We start from the raw sequence: 21,157 nt of genomic DNA on the forward strand, positions 1-21,157 counted from the left end.
AGAGCCCCACATGCCTAGTTAAGCTTTGTACAGCTGAGGTGCAGCAGGTTCCTGAGAGCTTGCCTGCTAATGGCTGTTCCACCTTAACATCTATGCTCATCATCAGCATGCAGCACACCTTGAGATTAAGGTTTTTTTTAGAGGCTTCTACTACCCTCGCAATCCGGGTGGTCAAGCAATGATCTCTGCTCCCTGTAACACACAGTGTTCCATTACTGCTCCACATGGTGGTCTCTGAAGCATGCCCAGAGCTTACAGTGACAGTGAATTGGCGACATTTTCACTCCCCAGCTCAGGAACCTCCAGGTTGCCAAGCCTGTACCCAAAAAATAAGTGCTGAGCCCCTGAGGTCTTATAACACAGGGCTTATAACACTTATCCTAAACACTCTGTCTGTAAGCTAGGACTGAATTTAATTGAGAATGCAAGAATATAATGTCATGAATGGTATTAATGTAAGAGTGCTATATTTGTGGAGAGATGTTTGGAATTGTGAGTATGGAGGCATTGATGAATTAAAAAAAAAAATACATTGTAACACTATCACATCATGGTGCCAATGGAAGTTCTGCTAGTGTTAAGGTTTCATTGCCACTTTTCATGTTCATTACAATTTCATATAACAGTTTCTTATTTTTTTATCAAATGGTTCTGTTTGCTCATTCATCTTTATGCCCCCTTCTGTGGCTGAGTTGCCAGTATCATCAAGAAATTTTCTTTGGCAACAGGACTGGATGGATATCCATTTAGACTCATGAAGACAACTAGGACCTAACCTAGAATTTTTGAAACCCAGAGCCAGAATCAGACCATAGTGATTGGAAAGTTATGTGTTGACCACCTTCTGCAGTTCCAGACACTGAAGCGTCAAGCAGATAATAAATCTGTGGTCACTTGGCCGGTGTTGTACAGGATGGTGGCAAAATGGAGAAATTCTTTGCATCCTGTTTCACATTGGCCTGTAGTCTATTCTCCCCGTACAATGAAGGCTTATCTTCAATTTCACATAGATATCCTCCCTTTCTTACCTTATGCAGAGCACTTCTTGAATCAATTCTGTTTCCATTGTCAGTTGTATATTGTGCCACCATGTCATTTCTACCACTTTTCTTATCTAGCTCTACTAGCTATATAATTTCTTTACTTTTTCCCATGTTATTTCTTTGCGGCAGCCCATGCTTCATTCATAGATCTCTGGTTTTGTTATTGAAAAACTTCGTGACATCTGTACCTTAATGTTTTTTTGTTGTTTTTTTTTCTTTTTTTCTTTTTTCTTTCCCTCCCCCACATTTATTTTGGGCAGGTGCCAAGTTTTTCGTTTTTGCATTCTTTGTTTCCAGACCCCAAGAATTCTTTTTGCTTCCTTACCTGCAAATAACAAGTAGACATCAAAGCATTACTTTACAATTACTTTGAAAATCATTGGTAGTCTCCCAAACCTCTCGATCTACTAGACACTAGTGAATGGCTGTTCCCCTTCTATCCTTCCAAATATTGCAGCTGCTTTTGTACAAACAACGTATTTTGTGCAGCGGATAAACTGTCATGCAGAAGATTAAGGACTTGTCACCTCCTGGACTTAATTCCTCCATAAACCTGGAGGTCCAACATAGCTACATATCATTCTATGCTCTCCAAACTGGGCATTTAAATTTCTTGTAATAGGTATGTTTTCACTATCTTATGTTCTTCAGAATTGTTCAAGACACCTTTGTTTCCAACTTTTTAGTTTAATTATTGGTGAGAAAAAGCTGTGAATCTCCCAAAATTTTACCCCAATTCAGTGAACTGAAAATGTAATTATTCTCTCACAAACAAACTGAATCTTATATAAATATAGGCTTTTGCAGCCATTGTCACAGTCAATAAAATTTTTCTGGGTTTGTGACCACATTGTCAATATGTAAAACTATCAACGTTTCGGTCTCTGTTGAAAGTGACCTTCTTCAGGGTGTTTTTGTTTAATGCTGAATGAGAAAACTTTGTTTCTTATATACCTGCAGACATGGCTGTTATCTAATTCAGATAGGCTGGTAAGGATGAAGGGGAGGGATGTTAGAAGTTCTTTATTGGTGTTTTTATTATTATTTTTTTCATTGATGGAAAACTGACTGACTTTTTGATTGGTGTTCACAATACTGCTTGTGATGGGTGGAAATCAGCAAATGGAAAACCAGATGGCAGTTGTGACACGGTGTTGTTTTCCTGCTTTCTAGCACCAGCTGAGGTGTGCCAGTACTCTATGTACCTGCGGCCACTGCAGTCTGCTGCATGCTTGTGTGTATTGGTTCACATGAGCTGGCATCCCATAATGCTGTTATTGCTGGGAACCAAGACATCAGAAGCCGGCACCTGTCTTCTCTGTTTATGTTGGCGGGTCACTAGGCTATTTCTATTGCCTCTCTAAACTACCTCCTGAAAGTAAGAGTCTGTTTTTCCAGTACATGAGCTTCACCAAAATCAATCTGTTCGACACACTCATCCTGGTGTTCTGCTACTGCTGACTTGGTGTGTTGCCTTAGTCAAATATATCTTTCGTGCTCAGATATCCGTGTGTTGATGGGTCACTCCATCTCGCCTACCTACACTAATCCACATTTGCCCCTGATTTTGTAAACCCCAGCAGCATGTAGTTTGTCAACTGCATCTTTAGTTGTGTGAAGAACATCTTTCACTCTGTAGCAGCTTCGGAAAATTGGCTTTATGCCTGCTCGGTGAATAATTTTGCCCACTCATTGAGTAACACCTTGAACGTATGTTAGCAAATCAGTGCTTGATGTTTCCTTCTGCTCTCCTCTATTGCCTTCACTCTTTGTTGCCATAGTTTTATCTATTAGTTTCATCCCATAACCATTGGCACCAAAATTGGACTTGAGGTTTTGTAGTTCACCCTTTAGATGTTCCTTATTGCTGATTATGTGAGCCCCCTTGGTTAAATTGTGCAGGGTGGATTTCTTCTGTGTAGCGTGATGATGAGAGGAGGCATGTGGGAACCTGTCAGTACTGGTTGGCTTCCTATATGCTCTATGGCCCAGTTTACCATCAGGCTTTCTGTAAAGGCAATAGAGGAGAGCAGAAGGGAGCACAAAACATACCAAGTCAGTGGTGGCAGAACACCAGGATGAGTGCAGCAAACAGATCTATTTTGGTGAAGCTCATGTACCGGCAAACAGACTCTTACTTTCAGGAGGAAGATTTGCGAGGCAATAGCAATAGCCAAGTGACCCACCAACATGAAAAGAGAAGATGGGTACCAACTTCCGACATCTTGGCTGCCACCAATAACAGCATTTCGAGACACCAGCTCACGTGAAGAAATACACACAGCCGCATGGGAGACCACAGCAGCCGCAGTTGCATAGAGTACTGGCATAGCCAGTGCTAGAAAGCAGGAAAACATCACGTCCCCAACAGCCATCTGGTTTTTGGTTCGCCAATTTCCACCAATCACAAACAGTAATGCAAACACCAATCAAATAGTCAGGTTTCCATCAATGAAAAGAAATAATAAAAACACCAATAAAGAACTTGTAACATCCCTCCCCTTCATCCTTACCAGCCTATCAGAATTAGATAACAGCCATGTCTGCAGGTATACAAGAAAAAAAGTTTTCTCATTCAGCACTAAATAAAAACACCCTGAAGATGGGCACCTGCAACAGTGATCGAAATGTCAGTAGTTTTACATACTGACCATGTGGTCACAAACCCAGATGAATTTTATTGACTGAAACTGAATCTTGCTGCAAATTTTTGAACAGTATTTCTCAAAACATTCTGTACCATTATACTTTTGACTATTTGATTAATATGTATAGATCTCTACTCTTGTGCTGTCATTCCTGCGCACTTTAGGCACAGCTATGGCTTGGGGTAATATAATGAGTGTTCTTTATTATTTGTGGCTCTTTGCTCCCAAGGTGCACAATTCAAACTTCTGCCTGTTTCAGGGGCTGGTAAGCAGGTGTTTATCTTCCACCCAATTGAGATTCTCTTTCTGATTTCCATATTTTGAAATGTTGTTTTAGATAGCAGCCCTAGAGAGAGGCAGAAAAATTGAAGACTTGCAGAAGAGATTAGTGGAATCTGAAATGCAACGGACAAGGTATAATCGCAAGGTCACACTTCTGAAAGATCAGGTAGGAATCAGTGTGTAAGGAATTTGGATTGTAGGACATAGTAATAATTTTCTGACTAATCAAGGCATCATCACAGCACTCTTTTATTCATCAGATATCGGGCTCATTTTCATGTTCTGAACAAGATATTATAGATCAAATTATTACAATTGATATCCAGAAGGCAAGTTCCATTCACCAATTACATAAACACAAAGTTTGTTGTATCAAAGCACTTGAGGTAAAACTGAATGGAGTATATTTCAACGTAACTGTCATCCATTTTGAGGTACTTTTTACATTGAAACACCAGGTTTTTTACTTCCATTTTGTAGAACATCACTGCCTGAAATGATAACCAGGTGGTAACAGCTAGTTTTATTGTATTATCATCATAGTTTCACATGACAGTAAGTAACATTTTCAAGGGCAAAAAGAGATGAAATTAAAATAGGACAAGGTTAGGTTTGTAAGGGACAATGAAGAAATGTTTCTAAGAAAAATTTCATACTGAATTGTTGCATTCCAGCTGTCGCATGGTGAAGAACAGTGTTCTGAATGACAACACCATTCACGTCTGTTGTTCTATATTGTGTAACACTGATTTTGTAGTGTCATAAAAAGTTTTGGGATTACCATTGGCTCCAAGATGTCCATCAGTAATACAGTCTTTCTGCCCCATAACAAACTGAACTAGAGTTTCCATCTCATTTGAACTTGTCCAGAAAGGAAAAGTTAATGACAAAGTTTGCGTACTGTCTTTTCAGTAGCATTTTTACTTCACCATTGGACATTCTGTAGCACAATTTCATCACCAAGGCTATAGTTGGTTATCAAAGGGCTATCACTGTAATGCCACTAAACCAGAAATACATAGTGTGAATTTTGGTGATTTCCATTGTACATGACAATGTAATGGAATAACTTCCACATGTTGTTTTTGTGAACATAGTTTTCTGTGTGCATTCATATAATAGTGTGTACATAGGTGAAGTAAAAAAAATATTGAAAATGCAGCAGATCAGCTTTATTATTAAATATTCCATTTGTTTCACTGTCCCGGTGTTGTCAAGGATAGTCTTTGTGTCCCCCATGAAAGAAAATTTCCTATTTTGGTCTTCTGCACTGAGGATATGTGCCTCTTGAAACGTTACTCTGGTCCGATTACTACACTGAAATTTTCACTGGTTTGTACATTCCTGGAACTGTTGCTGCCAATTTGCATTATGATTAAATATTTGAGATGGGCACATGTATTTAAAATGACTTATCTGTAGCTGCATTGTTTCCAGGTCAGCTTGCTGTCATCTTCTCCTTGTTAATGGTCCAGGTTCTTTAATTAGTCTTGATTAGAACACAAATCTTGCACATTAATGTCAATTTTCTTCAAAAGCATCTCTTACACGGTCAAAACAATAACTTGAGCTTTCACGATAATATCAGTATTCTAGTGCGTGTTTACAAAGATATAAGAAATTGAACTGTGTCTTGGAGCACATTTGACTACTATTTATAACATGTGTATGCCCACCAGAGTGTTTTGGATATTTCCATTGTCAATTTAATTATTTTACTAACATCCTGTTTTCCAAATATTGAAAAATTTTGGCAAAATTATATATTTTTATGTGTGGAAAAATCAAAGATTAAAACAGTTACAATAAGTATGTTAAATAATTATGAATTAAAGACAAAAGGTTACAGTATAGTACACCTATGAGACATTTTATTTACATTTTACAATTAAGTGATCTACAATTTAAAAAATGTTTTTGTGAAGCTAATTACTACCGTTCCAGTCCTGTCACAGGTTTATCCTACCCCATCAGGGGCTGGGCCACCTGTGAAAGGAGCTGTGTCTTTTACCAGCTGTGCTCTGCCGCAATCATTGCACAACTTTTTATATTGGTACTACCATCCAGCTGTCCACCAGGATGAATGGCCACTGCCAAGCAGTGGCCAAGAGCAAAGTAGACCCTGTGGCACAACATGCAGCTGAACATAACATGCTTGATTTCAATGGCTGCTTCACTACACAAGCCACCTGGATTCTCCCATCCTCCATCAGCTTTTCTGAACTGCGCAGATGGGAGTTATCCTTACAACATGTTCTCCACTCCCGTAATTATCCCAGCTTCAACCAAAGGTAACACACTCTCCCCACATCCGCCACCCAACAGTTTCTGCCCTCTCTGTCCTGTCACCTCCTCCCTATTTCGACTCCCACCCTCCGTGTTTGGCACCCTCTGCCAACACACCTGCCCATCTATCCCCACTCCTCTCTCTTTTTACTCTGTTTTTCCCACCTCCCTGCCCGACAACCTCCTTTCGTTGTGCCTGTTGGCATTCTAGTCTCTGCACACTCTGCCAGAAAGTATTGCTCTCTTCCCTCACCCACACACTGTTATCCCTTCCCCTTCCAGATTGCTGCTTCCACCCCATGTGACAGTTGCATTCTGGCCTGAGCTGCCAGAGTTAGCGGCCTTTTGTGCATTAGGTGTGCTTGCCCATGTGAGTGAATGGCATGTGTTTCTCTTTTTCTAACAAAAGCTGAGGCTGAAAAAAGCTTATATGAAAGTGTCTTTTAATTGTGCCTATCCATAACTGAGTGTGTTATCTTTACAGTCTGTCTTTTGCTACATTGTTGTTAACTACATATTTGTTTTCAAAAAGCAAGTGTTTAAAAAATGAAGAACATATTTTTGTCTGGAACAGTTTAAATAAAAGTTTAAATAAAATTCTACAATTTTCCCATGTTTATGTGACTCGAACAAATTATGTCATGGGAAGTACATTGTTTTAAAAAAAACACTTGTCATCAGAACTATGCTCTCACTCATATTTTTCTGTTTTAAAGTTGAAGAAATAGGCTGACTGACTTTCTGGTAAAATGTTTACACATTGTTACTGGCACAAATATTCTTGTTATTTGTAACCAAATAAGAGCAGTGTTATAGCCAAAAATGCCCCAATGTCTCATGTGCTTCCTCAGAAACCATGTTTTGTTCATTTCAAATCTAAAATGGCATCAATAACATTAAAACTAAAAGTGGTGTCAAACGATTCATTTTGTCTATATATTCTAAATCTTATTCATTAAACTGTATTCTATTCTATTATCTCATATGACAACACTGTTTCATCCCCAATTATGGTTCAACATAAAAAGTGATCGCCTTCCTCACACTGTCATATCACCGAACAGTAATGCTCTCCCAATTCACTGCTTTGTATGGTCATCTGTTAGTGAACAAAGGGTGTCCCATAAAGAACACAATTTTTAAATTGAGTGCTTCTTTTAATTTGTTAGGTTTCCAGACATGAAATTTAAGTCACTGTCATCTGTTGATACTGTGATTACCGATTGTTATTATCAGTTGTCATTTACATGTATAGTTACCAGCTAAAATTGAGCAATACACAGTGGATCATTGCATGTAGCTTTTCAAAGTGCATTTCAACTATGGTGAATGCTGTACAGATACTGTTCAAAGACTCGGTGTAATTTTTTGTAAGTGAAATGCGCCTAATGTGTCAGCAGTGCAGAGACTGGAAGGAAATTTGAAGATACAGGATTGACAGTGAACATCAAGTCACTTGGAAGTCCTAGTTCTTGTTGATTAGTACAGAATGTCGCTCTTGTCAGTGAGAACTTCGCTCTGAGTTCAATGATGTCAGTTCACCATCACTCTCAACAGCTAGCCCTTCCAAAGTAATTTCCATCAAATTTTAAGAAAAGATCTACATTTGCACCTTTTACAATCCAACTTACACAAAATCTGAAGCCAATGAACCATTTGAAGCATCAAACAAGTGCCAGTTGGATATTCACAAAACATGAATTCAATAGTGATTTTCATAAAAAAATAATTTTCACTAATTAGGCACACTTCCAGTTTTTTGGTTATGTGAATAAACAAAATTGCCAGATTTAGGAAAGGCAAACCTACGTTTCTAGCATTTGTAGACTTAGAGAAAGATTTCGACAATGTTGACTGGAATACTCTCTTTCAAATTCTAATGGTGGCAGGGCTAAAATACAGGGAGCAAAAGGCTATTTATAATTTGTACAGAAACCAGATGGCAGTTATAAGAGTCAAGGGGCATGAAAGGGAAGCAGTAGTTGGGAGGGAGTGAGACAGGGTTGTAGCCTATCCCCGACGTTATTCAATCTGTATATTGAGCAAGCAGTAAAGGAAACAAAAGAAAAATTCGGAGTAGGAATTAAAATCCATGGAGAAGAAATAAAAACTTTGAGGTTCGCCGATGACATTGTAATTCTGTCAGAGACAGCGAAGGACCTCGAAGAACAGCTGAATGGAATGGACAGTGTCTTGAAAGGAGGATATAAGATGAATAACAACAAAAGCAAAATGAGGATAATGGAATGTAGTCGAATTAAAACGGGTGATGCTGAGGGAATTAGATTAGGAAATGAGATGCTTAAAGTAGTAAATGAGTTTTGCTATTTGGGGAGCAAAATAACTCATGATGGTTGAAGTAGGGAGGATATAAAATGTAGACTGGCAATGACAAGGAAAGCGTTTCTGAAGAAGAGAAATTTGTTAACATCGAGTATAGATTTAAGTGTCAGGAAGTCGTTTCTGAAAGTATTTGTATGGAGTGTAGCCATGTATCGAAGTGAAACATGGATGATAAATAGTTTAGACAAGAAGACAATAGAAGGTCTCAAAATGTGGTGCTACAGAAGAATGCTGAAGATTAGATGGGTAGATCACATAACTAATGAGGAGGTATTGAATAGAATTGGGGAGAAGAGAAATTTGTGGCACAGCTTGACTAGAAGAAGGGATCACTTGGTGGGACATATTCTGAGGCATCAAGGGATCACCAACTTAGTATTGGAGGGCAGCATTGAGGGTAAAAATCGTAGAGGGAGACCAAGAGATGAATACACTAAACAGATTCAGAAGGATGTAGGTTGCAGTAGGTACTGGGATTTGAAGAAGATTGCACAGGATAGAGTAGCATGGAGAGCTGCATCACACCAGTCTCTGGACTGAAGACCACAACAACAACAAGTACAACTGGAAATGAAGTGACAGTGATTGGTGACCATTATCACCACATGATAATACAGTTTTTGTTGCTGCAGTTACATGAATTGAATTTGGAACGCATGTAGTTCCAACATGATGGGGCAACTTGCCACAGTGCCATTGCCACAACAAGGTTGCTGAGAGAAAGATTCCCTGCTCACCTCATCTCTCGCAATGGCAATCAGAACTAGCCACTGAGATCACGTGATCTGACACCATGTGACTTTTTTGTGAGGTATGTCAAATCCTGTATTTATGTGGACAACCCATGGCCCACCCCTCAACTCAAGGCAGAAATTAGATGTGTCTTGGATAAAATTCATGCGGAACTTTGGTCTAGAGTAGTCAAAAATTTTGACCACAGATCGAATGTGTGCAGACAAAGCTGTGGAGGACATTTGCCTGACATTTTGTGTCATGTTTAATCACAGTCTTTACAGATAATTTTAAAGCTGGGGAAACCACAACTAAAATAGTTTATATTCATACAATGAACAGTAATTTTAATGGAGGTGTTACAACTATTAAAATGAAAGTGAACGAAATGTCCAATGGTCTGCTGTAACTATATTTGTTCCATTCACTTATAAGCCTGCACAACCTGTTTCACAACTTTTGAGTTGCACTTTCTGGTGCAGATATAAATGTCATGTCATAGGTTACAGAATGCCACATAGCAACAATTGGCACGGCTAGGCAAAGTTTTCAGCCATCCTCAATTGATAATAAACCACAGTCAGTTGATTAAAAGATCATTGGTAATGATGAATGTCATGTGTGCGTTAAGCTGTGAACTGTTCAGTTTCCGATCAGCACCTGGATGGCAGCCACAGCACACATTTCGACAACACACGAGATGCTTGTAGTTTGTGTTGTCATCTGCTGTGTTGGTGGTAAATACATATGAGTGTGTTGGCTTTTGTCACTACAGGGCCCAGTACTTCTCTGAATAACATCTGTGAGGGGCATTTTATTGCTTGACATAGGCCAACAAGAGCATATTTTAATTGGAAGTGTACACAGTTCATTATTTAACACTGACATGGCATTCATCATTGATGATGCTCTTTTTATCAATTGAGGAGGGTTGAAAACTTTACCTAGCCACGTCAGTTGTTGCTCTGTGGTATTCTGTAACTTATGGCATAGCATTTATATTTGCACCTGAAGATTCAAATCAGAAGTTGCGAAACTGATTGTGTGGGTGATCTGATCAAATACAGCTACAGCTGGTCATTGAACATTTCATTCCATTTCATTTTAATAGTTTTAATATTGGTATTTATAAAAAATTGTTCAATATGTGAATTGTCAAGCAATCATGTATAACATAAAAACTGCATTCTTTATGGGACATTCTATAGCTAGCAGAAAAAAAAACAATCTGCTCAATAGAATTACATTCTGCAGCAATTAGGAAAGCTGTGGGAAACACACAGACAGAGCTGTAATGATGAATCATCAGTTTGTGTTTTGTTCACCATCATTTCCATAGTGTCTCTGTTGTATTGATGTACTCGTGATCTGTTTAGCACACAATAGAACGAATTTGACAGTGAATGTCAGCAGTCTGTGCATGCATAAACTGGATGACTGTTCACACTACACAAAGAGTGGGCATGTTAGTTTCTTATGTACTACCATAACCCTCTAACATATATCTGTGTTGCTGGCATCTCTAACTGAGACAGCTCTGTCTTGCTGATGGATCTCAGCTGTCACACAAGTGGACAATTTCCTCTGTAACACACCTGCAGTGTAAATTGTAAATTAAAATTACATTTGGATACCATCTTTACCAAACCGAAAAGCTTACATTTTTCAATTTTATTTAGAGTAACCTTAATGTTTCAATAGAGATTAGGCAAAAAAAATTAGCAATAAGTTTACATTAGGAACCATTCTGCTAGATGGATGTTGTTGATATTGTTTGGGTTGGGCCACATGATTTTGTCATCATTAGGACCCAAATGTTAATAAATAAAATCTCAAACTAACAAATATATGAATCCCAAAAGACCATCATTACAAAGTAAGGAAATGTTAACAGCTATAAAGTACTTAAGGAAGTAAGCAGGAGAAGAGAACAACCTCATAAAAAGATACACTCATACAAGTACCATACCCTGGTGGCTGTGGCTCCTACCACCATAGTAGGATTCCATTTGTTAAGGGGCAGTGTTTCATCTTATTTGCAAGAAAGAAATACATGGTCAGGTAGTAGATTTTACCAGCCAGTTCTTCGACTAGTGGCACATGACCTTGTGTGTCTACAGTGAGGTTACTACATTTAGAGTGACTTCACATTTTCTAACATCAGGCTGTGTGTAGGAATCTGTCTCCCAGATTTACATGAACAAAGCAAAAAGGACTTCTGGTATTGCCCTTTTCAGGTGTGGCAAAATGGTATAATGCACTCTATGGTGGCCAGGTGCTGTATCACCAGCAACAATCAATGCAAATTCAGTTCCCACAATAAGAAGGGAAAGTAATAAAGTTCCTCCTTGTTAGAAGAGAAGTCCCAACTTCCCAGCTCATTGGTGGCTTTGCATTGCTGTAAGACTGAATCCTGGTTGGTGGTGGGGTTCACTTCTGTAGATTGTTTCACCATTGTGTGGGCTGTTTTCTTCTCTGCTGGGTTGTAGAGTACTATTTATTGCTCATTGCATCAATAATTAGATACCCACCAAGAAATCCTGATTTTCTCTCTTATTAAAAACAAAATGGTAGAACTATTTATACAGTTCAGAAATTCATGCCCCAATTTCTTTTTTCTGTCCTTAATAATTTGGCAGTACTCTGCCCTCAGTCCCCAAAAGTCTAAACATTCTCTGTAAGTGGCGAGCATTTGAACTGTCACTCAGCATCACACCTGTCCCCCGATTGCGGATCACCATGCCTCATTCATCTAATTGGCAGGTGGACTTTTCAGTTCTCATGATGACTTTGGAATGGATGCTTCAGTACCCTGATGAACTGCAGACATAATGTTATATATTCGTATGTAGATTCTGTTCTAAGTTTGAACACAACCAGCTGACTGTACAGCATCCAGTTAGCCTTGTATAGCATTCATTTCAGCAGCTTCCTATCAGGCACTGCTTGATCCATTCATTGGGAGAAGGGTACTGGAGTACAGATCATTGACCAGCAGTGTTTATGTGGGCTCAAGAGAAATCAAGAACTGAATAGCCAAGAACAGCCATGTAGCAGTGCTAAGGTATAAATTTTCCCTATGTTGAGAAAATGTAACTCTTGGGCCCTCTCAACACCTCTGACAAAAGTGCACATCATTTATGACGGCGGCCGAGTTTAGGTTCGTTCTACGCATCTGACGTCACAAAACACAGTCAGCCAATGAACAGAGAACGACGTTGCCAGAGCTCGACTGCAGTGCAGAGCAGGGACGAGTGTCTTCAGTTTTAGAAATGTTCAAGCATAAATAAAGTAATTGAACAAAAGCAATGTCTTGATAGCAGACTTTCTTTTATAGAAAGTTTTGAAAAAGCATTCTTTATACCAGTTGCTTCATATTCTATTAATTAATTAAACCAAACAAGCAATAAGTCTCCTAATTCAGGCGATAGCAAGGAAAGGTGTTTGTATCATTCTCACTAACCGCTTTTTCGCATATAAAGAACAGTGGTAATTGTTTATTTCATATTATACTTCGACAAAACGTGAGTCATTCATAGTCATACCAACAGTGTTTGTCGGTATTTTGTGCGATATGTTAAAGTCCTTCAGGAGGTCTGTTGAATGACAAGTGCATTAGCGTAATGGTTAAGGTGTATAGCTGCTAAGCGAAAGGGTCTGAGTTCAAACCTTGTTTGGTGCTTAATATTTTCTTTATTTAAAAACAATATCGAAGTGTCTTACTTCTTGAATTTTATTCGTTTGAATGTAATTTTTTGAAATTTCTAGTGGCAACTAAAATCGACCATACAGCAAGTTTACGCTATGGACTTTTACCTCTGAAAACTGTTCAAAATTTCGTGCAATGGTATACTACATTTAATGCTGCATAATAACTGTGTTGAACATCGAAACAAAACTGCCGGCCGAAGTGGATGTGCGGTTCTAGGCGCTGCAGTCTGGAACCGCGAGACCGCTATGGTCGCATGTTCGAATCCTGCCTCAGGCATGGATGTGCGTGATGTCCTTAGGTTAGTTAGGTTTAACTAGTTCTAAGTTCTAGGGGACTAATGACCTCAGAAGATGAGTCCCATAGTGCTCAGAGCCATTTGAAATAAAATTAAGTCATTTATGAGGGGAGGGTATCAGTCAATGTGTAAAAATCAAATTTTTGGGCCAAATAGTTTTTGTGAAATCGAATTATAAGTGTGTCAAAGCAGTGGGAACACCATGTGTCTGCACAGGCGAACAGTGTAGTGATGACAAAATTGCGCACAGCGCGGAATGCGGGGAGCACGTCTCTGTAGCAGCGAAAGGGTTAATGCAGCCATGGTGGCTTTATTTCATAAACTGTGCGCTCCCCCCTAAACGTAAGTTTGCGAACTAATACTATGGCCCTGCTTCTCTTGGAGCGTGCAACTGGCAACGCAGCAATCTCCCGCGTCTGGGCGGGCATGCGCGAGCCGCCAAGATAAAAGAATTGAACTATAGTGGCAGAGCCCCTTAGCACATTATGTACATTAAAATTAAAATCTCTACATAGGCAAAGTGATTGGAGAAGTGTGTGGTGGGGGTCTTCACAGTGTGATCTGTTGTGGAATGCACTATTTATCAATTTCCACTTGTGGCAAAAAATGGTGGATGGTATTGAGTATGTCATACACCACTCTCATGACAATTAAAAACCAATTTCATTGTTACTTTTTATGCAGTGTTTGGCCTAAAGACAATTAAAAGCCAATGTCACCATTGTTTTCATGCAGTTTTTGGCTTCAGAAAATTACAACTGATTGTAGACTTTTTTTGTAATTTTTGGCCTCAGGACAATTAGAAACTGATTTTTCCCATCCAATGTGTGCACGACCATGCCATCATGGAACTAACAGTGCCACAACTGTTGAATGCCAGACTTAAGCACTCATGCATGTTCCATAGTATGGTTGACTTAATGTGCAACTCACACCACAGTTGTCATACTGCGATTCATTTGTCATTTGTAGCCAGACCCATTCATGGTATGATGCTTTAAGTGCCATCTAGTGGTAAACCTCTGCTCCCCCTCCTCCCCGCAATGTTTTCCCTTCTTCGATAATATTCCACTCAAATTTGGAGTCATTTTGAGCAGCAGTTCTTTTTTACAGTGTTTTTAAATTGGAACTTATAATTAATCACCCATACATCAAAAAATGTGTGAATGAAATACAACAGTAAACAGAGTCTTTTTTTCAGGCTCACTGTTGCCACTTTTAATGATATTCCGCATCTCCCTAGAATCTTCTTTAAATCACTCCTTCTGAAGTTCAATTATTTCAGTCCAAATAATACTGTAGTAGCACATAGTAGAGTTAAGTAGATAATGCTTTTCAACAGTGATACCATACTCATTCAGCTTCTTATATTTAATGTAATGTTGTGTGTGCTGGGATTTTTATGTTTCAGATATAAGGATTTGACTTCACATACACACATACATACATACATATGTTTCAATTATCAGGATTCGACTTCACACGTGAGGTCTTTCATCATTGCCTCTAATCTCACTTAATATAAAATAATAGAGACAATTTCAGAAATGTGTCTTCTTCTCTTTCTATCACTGAAAACATATTTTTGTTAAGGTATTAGGGAAATAAATGTCTAGCCAGACAGAGTCCAGGTTGCCTGAGGTGCAGAAGTTGCTTCAGAAGTTGCCCACTAATGAATGTAAACCTCCAAATCCACGCACTAATGAAGTGCAGCCCATGTTAAGTTTTTTTGAGGGTTTTTACCCACCCTCAGGATTCAGAAAATTATGCCGAAGTTCATTTTGTGTGAGACACACACTATTCCACTGTCATGTCTCACAGTGGTTGCTGAAGCATGCTCAAAGCTCACTGTACTAGAGGATTGGTGGCATTAACCAATTTCCAGCACAGGCTTCCCCAGGTTTGACAGGCCTGCACCCAACCATTTCTGGCCTGTCCACGCTCTCTGGAGGTGCTGGTGGTTACCAAATGCAGTTATGACCATTAATGATAGAGACAACCAAATTGTGAGATAAGAAACAGTGATAAAAGAAAGAAGAAATGAAAAAAAGCATGTGCAAATTGTAATACAGTGAGAGAAAGCAGTAACAGAAAAAAATCAAAAGAATGTCACATCATGATTGCAAGAAAACGTAGAAAAACAGATAGGCCATAGTTAACCAATAAACTGTAATCAAAGAAGAACAGAAGTTTTCTTATTTATTTATTTAGATTTTTTGTGTGGAGTCATCAGTATGATGGCTTTTACAAATGTGAAACATTTTTAGGTCTTAGTAGTACAAGTAGTAATTAAACACAGTCAATAATGCTTGATACAATATATTGCAATCTTTCTACATGTTATACAGCAGAAATCTTTAATTTACCACTTACTATAAATTTTATATTTCATAAAAATTATCTTGTTGATTTATAAAAACACTTGAAACATGTCTATCTTGCATATACAGAGTGGAGAAAAATTGTGTCACGAAATTTTAACCCTGGATAGCTGATGACAGTAGGAACCAAAATTACTAATGTTGTGTAGGTCGACAACGCACCATTTTTAAACTATGGAAACTTGGCACCATGCGCTCCCATTAGCCATGGGATTGCCCTGTTACTGGATGCTCTGGACTACACATGACCATGAGTGCTTTGCCTGCCGGAGATAATATACAGTTTTCAGGGTTTGGGTGGGAACCACTTTTGACAATGGGCTGAGAAGAAACAGGTCATTGGTGACTTTGTTACACACAGCATTAATGTGGTTAATCCACCAAAGGTTTGAGTCCAGATGGACACCTACGAATTTATAGCTGTTTGTGTCCTCTGCCATTATCCCTCATACCTCATTTATGCATGAGTGGGGTGAGCTGCCAGTTGCAAATATTAGTATCTGAGATTTGCTTACATTGCCTTTAGTGCTTGAGTGTGGAAATATGTACTTAATTCCAAACCTCATTCGTTGCTGAAAATTCCAGTTCCTCGCAGCCTTCACCGTAGAATAAAACTGATTAAAGGGGTCTACAGGGCCGTGCTTAGGTCTTTCCTAAATCCTTGCTGTGATTCAGTAAGCATTTCATGTCTTGAGAAAAAGGCTCCGAGTTGCGATAGAATAACTATTTCAAATATAATTAGAAATATCTTCTTTACTTCCTTTTCAATGAAATAGCTAAATTACTCTTATTTTTAAGGCACTTGCATATATGTTTTCATTAAGACTGCAGTTGATAAGGCAGATAAGGAGTTCATTTATTTCATTGGCACAATTCTTTAACACCACATTTGGGATGCCATCCCACCCAGATGAGTGCTTGTTCTTTAGTATTGAAGATCTCATTGATTCACCTCCAAAAATTCAACCCCTATTCCCTCTGTGATATTATTTGCTGTGTCAGCCTGTAGCTGTATAACTGGGGCTGGTTGGTCAAAAGGTGATATAAATTGCTTATTGAACAAATTACATACTGCATTTGAATCTTTCACTAGATGCCCCTCATGTTTAATGCTACCCGGTTCACATTGCACCTTGCTGGTGGTTTTACAATGTTTATTGATTAGTCTCCAGGATGTCTTACCTATGTCGGCTGAATGCCCTATTGTGTCGCCGTTTTATATGTTTCCTCAAATGTGAAAGGTCCATCTCAAAGGTTTTTTTGGCTTGATTGTGCTTCTCCTTAAATATACGTAACTTTATTTCTTTATACAAACAGTCAAGATCATATATATTTTGCCTTAATTCAACTAGCCTAGGTAGAAGTTTCAGTCTACTATTATTACTTATATATAACAGTTGTTTCTGGTTATTTCTTTGAAAGGACAGCAGTAGTCGAAATGCCACAAAATGGCTCTATAAAATTCACCCCATTTTCTTTCTGATCCTTTAGGTTGGTAAATGCTGTCCCATTTCTCCCCTGCTAGCTTTGTATTTGTAAAAAATGAAAGTTTTTCAAATAATATTTTGAATTTAAATTAATGTGTTTTGTGTTTAGTTGTGCAACATGACTGACATGCTGTTCTTTGTTTCAGTTGCAACTTGCAGAAATTATAATAAGTGTAGCTTAGTATTTGTAGTGTGCATATTATTTACTATGAATGGTGTACATTTCCTGTGTATATTTTGGCCTCTAACTGTTCCTTTCTCTGCTTACAGAAATGAGAACAAACCAGCACTCAGAGATTACTGGAAATTATTGCTAAAACTGTACATCAAAAACATACCAGTGTGGTGTGATTTCCCTCAGTGGACATGTGTTAACAGAGAAATTGAGCATGACAACTTCAAACTACAAAAACTGTGTAAAAAATTACATCATGTGGACCTACTACATATAAGCAAAAGTGAAGTGTGAAAAACATAACAGGCACGGACTCCACTTAAACAGAAATGGGAAGCTGAAGTTAGCGAACCATATAATGGAGCTTTGTAATGAACTGCATAAAACCATGAACCCAATCATCCTAGATAATAATCAAAATGTATTTTTAGGCACAGGAAGCAACGTGAAAGTGTCCAACTAACACCCTGGATTTGAAAGAATCCTGTTCACATGGTTAGGAAACCAGCTTGGAAGTGAGTAAATTGTCACTGCAGTGCTGTGTGGAAGACCTGTTCAATAGTTTCACAGATTCAGAGTCCCCTATCATAAGGGGTTATGTAGTGTGTAGAATGAAAGGTAAACAAATGAGATCGGTACTCCTTAGGATAATGTGAGTAATTGTGCTGCAGTGTCTTAGAAATAACTCAATTTGCTACAAGCAGTTGTGGATTAGTAATTACAGAACATGAACTGAAAGTCAACAAAATTAAGTATCACAAATTAGATGGTTATGAATTAACAGATGATTACTGCAAACAATAACACAAGGGAAGTGTGGTGGCAGTATTTGTTAATGAACATCTTACACTTAAGTAATCACATTTACTGGAAAATACACTAAACAAAGAACAATTGAAATGGCTGGTGCTGTGGTCCACTTAAGCACCCAGTCAAGTGGATTATCTAAACATGAGTTATTGTACTGTAGTGCCCACCAAATACTGATGTGTTTAAACAGGGCAAATAGCCCCACTGATATTAGTACAGTTGCAGAGCTAAAGACTGATGCAAACTCTTGTACTATAACGTACATGAAACTAAAAGATATATTAAATTCATATAATCTCACAAATATAGTAAGCTCTGACACTAGAGCAACAGAGTCAAGCTCTAGTAAAATAATTTATCCTATAAATTCCATAAATGATGTTCCTCAGTTGTTGATGTTCACCTGATAAAATAAATTATGCAATAGCCAACAACAATGTTAAAGACACTGTCAACTGCCAAAGTGCTGATTTTCATTACTCAGGTCACTTTTGTCAGTTGTTAGAGTACTTAAGCTGTGTAGCACAAAAAGCAACTAAAATAATGGAGAATAAATGGCTTCTGAGTAGCACAAACATTAACACCTTCAATAAGCAATAAATGAAATTCCTTAAGTGTAAGGTGCTCATTAACAAATATTGCCACCACACCTCCCTTGTTGCTTGCAGTAACCATATGCTAATTCATAACCATCTAATTTATGATACTCAGTTTTGTTGAGTTTCAGTTCATGTTCTGTAACTAATGGGTGTGGTGAATGCTCATCCACAAACACTTGTAGCAAATTGAGTTAGTTCTAAGACACTGCGGCACAATTATCACATTATCCTAAGGGGTACTGATCTAATTTGTTTACCTTTCATTCTATATACTTCATAATCCCTTATGACGGAGGATTCTGTATCAGTGAAATTATAAAACAGGTCTTTCACACAACACTGCATTGACAATTTATTCACTTCCAAGCTGGTTTCCTCACCATTGGAACAGGATTCTTTCAAATCCAGGGTGTTAGTTTGACACTTTCATGTTGCTTCCTGTGCCTAAAAAAATGTTTTGATTATTATCTAGGATGATTGGATTCATGGTTTTATGCAGTTCATTACAAAGCTCCATTATATGGTTTGATAACTTCAGCTTTCCATTTCTGTTTAAGTTGAGTCCGTGCCTGGTATGTTTGTCACACTTCACTTTTGATTATATGTAGTAGGTCCACATGATGTAATTTTTTACACAGTTTTTGTAGTTTGAAGTGGTCATGCTCAACTTCTCTGTTAACACATGTCCACTGAGGGAAATCACACCACACTGGTATGTTTTTGATGTACAGTTTTGGCAATAACTTCCAGTAATCTCTGAGTGCTGGTTTGTTCTCATTTTTGTAAGCAGTGAAAGGAATAGTTAGGTGCCAAATTATACACAGGAAATGTACACCATTCATAGTAAATAATATGCACACTACAAATACTAAGCTACACTTATTATAATTTCTGCAAGTTACAACTGAAACAAAGAACAGCATGTCAGTCATGTTGCACAACTAAACACAAAACACATTAATTTAAATTCAAAATATTATTTGAAAAGCTTTCATTTCTTACAAAGACAGAGATCACACACCCCAAACAAAACAATTGATATCCAGACTTACTCTTACAGTGAGCATTTCAAATATCATTTGTTTTCAAAGGAAAATAAAGTCAACACAAAGAAGAACTATTTACAGAATTGTAGGTTATGAATATAAACATAACCCTACTGATCCTCCTCAGTGTTTAAGTTAATTATTTAAACAATGGAAAATCCAGGATGGAATAATGACAATATTATGAAAAGGAGAGTTTGCTACTCACCATCAGTGGAGATGTTGGGTCGCAGACAAGCAGAACAAAAAGATGGCTGATTAAGTAAGCTTTCAGCCCCTGAAAGCTTTATGCAAGTGTCTTCTGATTGTACCTGTCTTCAAATTGAAATGTCTTCTTTTCATTAAGTTAATTATTTATACTTTTTGGCGAATTTCACAACTCAGAAAAATCATATATCTTTCTTTTGTGACACTCTTTGAGATGTGGGTAACTCACTCACAAGTGAAGTGTTCTGTTAGAGTGAAATATTTTGTTCTTCCCTCCAGGACATCATAGAGGTCTTTCTTAGGTGCTAGATGGCTTTGACTTTGTCACTCCTCACAAATACATGAGTCATTCTATGCAGATCTTTACTAATGAATTGTGTTTCCTGTATCTTGTGGGAACATTCTGAAGGGCACAGTTTATCTGTATGTTGGTGTAACTGAGAAGAAAATGTTTGTTTGTTTTCTGACCTTACAGTGAAATCACCAATCAACGTTAAAGCTGTGCCTTACAACACCGCAGCAGCTGATGAGTTACTTTCTTCTCTCACACAGCTACATGGTTCTAGGAGAACTGCAGGAACAATGTCACTCCATTTACTATTACTATCTGCTCTGATTGTTGCCTTCAATGTTTGATGGAATACGTCTATTTCCCCATTTTATTGTGGATGGTACGCCATAGCTTGTGTTGATTTAGAACCTCAAATCTGAGCTAATGCATGGGAAAGCTCTGGATGAACTGTGCTCCTTGTTCAGTCACTACGTGGTTAGGTACTCCAAGTATAGTGATTCAGAAGTTATAAAATGCTCACGCCACTGTTCACACATGAACATTGTGCAGTGAAATTACTTCTGTCCAGTTACTGAACTGATAAATGCCCATTAAACAATATAATGCATTCATCTGAGGGAGGCAACAGGTCAATCAGGTTGATGTGTGTCACTTTGAATCGTCTCTCTGTACTTGGAAACTGGGCAACAGCAGATTTAGTATGTCTAGTCACTTTTGGCATGCTATGCATTAGTTTGCCCATTTTTGGATAGCTTGTGATGGTTGACCAAATAAATCTGCATTTGAGTAACTTCATAGAAGGAATACAAGGATGAATGT

General features: G+C 38.1%; 1 protein-coding gene across 1 annotated transcript in view; it reads left to right on the plus strand.

Moving 5' to 3' along the window:
• Positions 1-21,157, plus strand: part of LOC126194927 (coiled-coil domain-containing protein 170) — a 436,254-nt gene that overhangs the window by 391,286 nt on the left and 23,811 nt on the right. The window contains exon 14 of the mRNA XM_049933307.1: positions 4,029-4,139. Coding sequence (XP_049789264.1) covers positions 4,029-4,139 — 111 coding nt within the window. The remainder of the gene's footprint in view (positions 1-4,028; positions 4,140-21,157) is intronic.

Source organism: Schistocerca nitens, chromosome 7 (assembly GCF_023898315.1).
Source record: "Schistocerca nitens isolate TAMUIC-IGC-003100 chromosome 7, iqSchNite1.1, whole genome shotgun sequence".
NCBI lineage: Eukaryota > Metazoa > Arthropoda > Insecta > Orthoptera > Acrididae > Schistocerca > Schistocerca nitens.